At 38.0% G+C, this 6000-nt stretch overlaps 1 protein-coding gene across 1 annotated transcript in view; it reads right to left on the reverse strand.

Annotated features, from left to right (window-relative positions):
- Positions 1-686, reverse strand: part of LOC136678691 (phosphatidate cytidylyltransferase 2-like) — a 30813-nt gene extending 30127 nt beyond the window's left edge. Inside the window, exon 1 of the mRNA XM_066656791.1 lies at positions 508-686. Coding sequence (XP_066512888.1) covers positions 508-573 — 66 coding nt within the window. The 5' untranslated portion in view covers positions 574-686. The remainder of the gene's footprint in view (positions 1-507) is intronic.
- Between the last annotated feature and the right edge of the window lie 5314 nt (positions 687-6000).

The following is a 6000-nucleotide window of genomic DNA, read 5'->3' on the forward strand; positions in this document are numbered from 1 at the left end:
CACAGTACACAATGAATGACTTATTTGTACATCTTAACAATTTGATCCGACATGTTTTACCCATATAAGGCGTTTAGTAGTGGACTTCGTGAGTTACTCTTGTTCAGTGAAAATATACAGTTCATTCATTGCTTAAAATACATCCGAATACACTAAAACCACAGAGTTACTAACTGTGCAGAATCAATCATTCTAAAATAGTCGGTGTAAAGCAAGATAGTTATTTAAGCATCCTCATTATTCAGTAAGTTGACTACTATGTTTACTGAAATCTCTGTGTACTGATAGCAGGGCGAGTCACGACCAGAGATCTGTTCACTGTTTAGTGACCGAGCTAATGTTAGTATGCTCTGACATTAGGCTGGCACATATCTGATTAGAATTTTCCGTTCTACCTTAAACGTCATCGTGACTGCTGCACCATTTAAGGTGGCACGGTAACTCGCAATTAAGAAGGCAAACTCTGTATCCCCTTTTTAATATAGCTATATTTCCTGTGTTGTTTACCTTATCCTCCGACTGCTGGTGCTTCAGGTCCTGCTCTGTTGTTCCGCGGTGCCTTAACTCTGTCATTTCAACCTCGTTTCGGTGGAAAATGACAGGAATGAAAGAGCGGAAAGCGTTAAAGGCTCCCGTTAATCCCTAATAGCCGTTTTTAGCTTAGCACACTGTACAGCAGCTGTTTGTTTCGGTCGTGTCGCTCAGCAGCGCCCTCAGAGGGAGACTCGCTTTACAACACAGTCACGTTACATACATTAAAATAAGGTTTAATATTAACGTTAGTTATTTTCGTTTTTAAGCGGTGTATTGTGATACAGGAATAGGGTTATGTAGCTCATTAACGGTTATATTACATTTTTAAAAAACCAACGTTCATTCACTCAATCCCTATGTAAAATACACTGCAAAACAACCTGTTTTAAATTTAAATTTTATTTATTTATTTGTTTGTTTGTTTGTTTGGAGCTTTCTAACAGACATTTACCCAAATATTATTTAATTGTTTCTACATTCTGTCCATGATATCGGCGCTATTGACCATATATGGTCAATTTGTAATTCAACAATTCTGTGGCTTCTTTTGATGTTCATCTAGGTTTTTCACTTCGTAAATCACAGATATGACCCACAGCAATTTTTGTTTAATAGCTGAACATTCCTACTTCATGAAACATGGATAAATAAAATAAAATTAAATTGATTTATTTAAGGGCGGCACGGTGGCCCAGCAGGTAGTGTCACACAGCTCCAGGAACCTGGAGGTTGTGGGTTCGATTCCCGCTCTGGGTGAATGTCTGTGTGGAGTTGGTGTGTTCTCCCTGTGTCCGCGTGGGTTTCCTCTGGGTGCTCCAGTTTCCTCCCACAGTCCAAAAACACACGTTGTTAGGTGGATTGTGTGTCAGTCTGTGTTGCCCTGTGAAGGACTGGCGCCCCTTCCAGGGTGTATTCCCACCTTGCGCTCAATGATTCCAGGTAGGCTCTGGACCCACCGTGACCCTGACTTGGATAAGCGGTTACAGATTATGAATGAATGATTTATTTAATGGTATGGGGTTTTTTTTCCATATCATGTAAGTCTGGGGAAAAAAACAAAAACAGGTCACTGAAAATCTATGAAATGAGGTTAACGACCAGGGAAAATGGCAGTCATTGCTTCAATAAATGAACATGTGAGCATCGAAATTTTGGGCACTTTTCTCATTCCATGGATACAAAATATTTTCATAATGAAGTCATTGTATTGGATGTAATGCATCCTTCCACAGAGCAGCAGAGTGCTACAGCCTTTCTTCAGGAAAGTAGAGACTACATTTAAACTACATTTATTGTCACACAAATCTACATTTGTTAAATCCTGGATGCTGCATCCTTCGGCGTACAGAGGAGAGGGACCATCTAGCTTGGTATAACCACACAGATCAAAAACTAGCATCTATGATGGTATGGGATCTCCTAGTGCATAAGTCATGTAAGATTGCATATCTGTGAAAGCACTGTTCATGTTGAACAATATGTACATGGGTTTGAAGCAACATGCTGTCTTTTGGAAGGCCTTGCTTATCTCAGTAAGAGAAGGCTAATCCACTTTCTGGATAGATTACAACAGCATGGCTCCTCAGTAAACCAGTCTGGGTGCTAAGTTACTTACCTTACAAAAATGCGCATTTTGAAACAAATGAACTAAAAAAAAACATTATAATAGACACCTCATGCTTCTGAGTGGTAGTAAAACAGTTAGTACTGTTTTCAAGTAAATACAGGGTTTAAATAATTTGCATATTTTGTTTCTGTTTACATATTGCAGTGTCCCAACTTATTGTAAATTGTGTTTTTATATAAATTCAGGTGCAGCAGGTAGTGTCGCAGTCACACCGCTCCAGGGACCTGGAGGTTGTGGGTTCGATTCCCGGTCCGGGTGACTGTCTGTGAGGTGTGTTCTCCCTGTGTCCGTGTGGGTTTCCTCCAGGTGCTCCGGTTTCCTCCCACAGTCCAAAAACACACGGTGGTAGGTGGATTGGTGACTCAAAAGTGTGTGAGTGAATGTGTGTGTGTGTGTTGCCCTGTGAAGGACTGGTGCCCCCTCCAGGGTGTATTCCCGCCTTGTGCCCAATGATTCCAGATAGGCTCTGGACCCACCGTGACCCTGAACTGGATAAGCGGTTACAGATAATGAATGAATTAATGAATAATAATAAAAAGTTAATGACAAGACTCTGTCCTACAAAGCTGATCTGTCAGCCTATATTCAAGAAAGTTTAAACCTGCCTGATGTAGAATATTGGTTTTCATTAGTGAATTCCATACATCAAAAAATTCATGCCCATGGAGGATCAATGAATACTAATTTAGACTTTTTAAATTGAGATTCCATCAGAAAATATACTTTTGTTTTGAATAATTTAATTTTTTAATTTATTTTGAAGCATTTTGTGTGCTTCAAGAACCAGAATATTCAGAGTAAGTTTGTGTCCTATCTGGGATTTGTTTATTTGCTACGATGTAAAAAAGAAATGGTCTGAACATCCTCTATTGCAGTGGTTCTCAAACTTTTTCTATCATTCCCCACCTCAGACGAAGGGGAATTTCTGTGCCCCACCTGTCCCATATCGCCCCCCAAAAATGGTAATAAACTATACTTGCAACAGTTTTCTAATTTATTTAAGTAACATCAACGTATATCTCTAAATCAGTAGCTTAACATTATAACACCAGATACAACATCATCATCAGTGTTCAAAAATACTGAAACTTGGCCTACTAATTTAACTGTGCTTCAGTTTCTAACTTTTCAATCAATGCAAAAATGAACAAAGGCAGGTGCAAGGGCGTAGGAGTCAGTTTGATAATGGGGGACATATTTGCTGAGTCAAATCCCATCCCATATTCAAATTATTAGATAGCTATAAGCTGATTCTTGTAGATAGCAGTATAATACAGCATTTGATTAACATTAACGTTAGAGACGCTGTGTGCCAAATAACATACGCCCTACTAGTGGGGTGCGCACTACACTTTGAGAAACGCTGCACTATTGCGTGATGACTGTATAAATGTTTGTGTCTACACAGTTAAATATGCGAGTGATTGGACCCCGGGGGAAACAGTAGAATGCAAGAAACTATTATGAGATATTAGCCCTTTAAGTCTCATTGACTTTGCTGCAGCTCAGAATGAAAACGCTAGGTGGAGATAAAACCCTTAGTAAAGTAAAGGACTGCTTTGAACTGGAGACTGCTGCAATGTTGCACTCTTAAAAATAAAGATGGTACAAATGGTTCCATGAGCGATGCTACAGAATAACCCCTTTGAACCAAAAGTGAAGAAAAGTGGTTCTTCTATGGCATCGCTCAAAAAACCCTTTGTAGCACATTTAATGTTAAGAGAGTGTTAAAAAAATCTAAGAATGACCACTTCAATGAAGCTTAGTTTATTGTAAATGTGTTTATTTGTTCCGTTGTGCAGATTAAAATGCACCTTGTGCTAAATTTGTGAGAGTTTAGTGTTTTGATGAAATAGCTCCAGAGAAAAAAATGGATGAGAAGTGAAGAAGAATATTCCATACACTGTCCTGAATATTTTTAGCATTCCTTCTCAATAATATGGAGGCTGCTTCAACCAGATTTTGTTTGTTTCTTTGTTTGTGGGTTTTTTTTTTTTTCCCCCTGAAATTCAGATTGTGAGAAGCAGAAATTAAAATAATATTTCTTTTTTACTTAAAAAATAATAATAAAAATAAATAAATAAAATTAATTTTTACAATCATTTTTCTATCTTTGGTTTGGCCTCAAACATCAGAAAACTGAACTGATAAATGTTGCTTGTACCCATCTCCACAATAGTACAAGAAAAGGCAAAATAATTCTCTAATATTTATGAATCAACAAAATTATTTGTACCGTTTAGTATTTGGCTGTATTTAAGTCATCAATAATTACTATTCATTCATCTGGTTTACGGATCTGTAGATGTCACTCACCGAGAGTGAGAGTCAGTTGGAGATTTTTTAAACACATTATGTGAAGCAAGGTTAAAGCCAGAAGAAATATTCCAAAACCCAAAAATCAGTACAGAGAGATAAACAAGTCAAAAAGGCAAAAATGAATATCAGGCAGAAATCAGAAAAACAAACCATAACCTGATTAAAAAAACATGTGTCTCAGAGTTGCAGAAATCACTCAAACTAAGCTCTGCAACTATGCAGACAAAACAGAATGCTTATAGGAAAACTATGTAATATTTTTTTACCTTAAAATTGCAGTTTCAAAGTCATTGTGATACTTCACTAACCTATAATAGGGATAATAGAGCCTCTGTCGTTGCTACTCTGGGATCCACACTGCAGAAATTGCACTACGTAAGTTTTGGAGGAGGGTAGGAAACCACTCCTTTCCTTCCCCTCCCTACCAAAAGCCCCAAGAGCAGAAAAAACCTAAATCTTGCCTAGTGCTCCAAATGAGTAAAAAACTATGTTATGCAGAAGTGTCCTATTCCATTGTGAATGTTTATACTTGTGGGATGGTGTCTGTGTCACTCTGCAATTACACCTCCAAATCACTAGGGTTGAATTGCGAACATCTTCTTCAACTCTATGTAGTACACAATGTAGTGGCGTAACTTGTACGAATCTTTAAAGTGCACTATTTAGGGAGTGTAGTGTAGAGGATTTAATATTTCTGGACTTCTTGATTTGAGCAACTTGAACCATGTCGGTCTGACTGCAATCACAGTCCTTGTAGTCTGCATAGATGTAAAGAGTTACATTTCTGGAGAGGTGCTTATCAGGCCACGCTTCCTACAGCATAGGTTTAACACAGAAGCTTAAATTAGGCTTGATGCTCAGGAGACAGCAACTTCTGTTGAATTGGAGGACAGCACAAGGTGTATGTAATATTTGATATAACCTCATTCATTGTATTTCATCTTGGGCCATTTCTGCTGTGTTCATCCATGTCAGACAAATGAATGACTGGGGAACCAAGAGTGACACTAGGTTTATACAAGTAACACTACTCTATAAGTTTCAATAAATAGCAGTTTGACTGGTAACAGGAAGTCATCGAGATTGAATATAAAATGAGCATATGCCTGTGTGTCAATTTAGCACACAACATGCACAGTTTGATCAAAACAATTAAACAAAAAACAAACAAATAAATTATATATATAAAAAAAGATATACCTAATTCAACACCTGCATAAAAATACCTTTCCCTATCCCTGAATACATTGTATGTCCAGAGACATGGACAGTCTCTTGATTGAGTGATTTGTGCTATTTTAACCTGTCATTACTGACATAGATATTTAGCTTTGCCCACACAAATTATAAAAGCATTTCCAATGGAACTGTATGCTCTGGAGTAGCTACACATGAGCCAAGAGTCACCTTGCCTAATGCAAATTGTGGGCAAGAGGACAATTCCATCGGGTTTGGGCTGTGGTGCACTGGAACTGCAGCCTCTAGAGTGATGCTCCATACATTACCTGTGAAATGAGTTG

Source organism: Hoplias malabaricus, chromosome Y (genome assembly GCF_029633855.1).
Source record: "Hoplias malabaricus isolate fHopMal1 chromosome Y, fHopMal1.hap1, whole genome shotgun sequence".
NCBI lineage: Eukaryota > Metazoa > Chordata > Actinopteri > Characiformes > Erythrinidae > Hoplias > Hoplias malabaricus.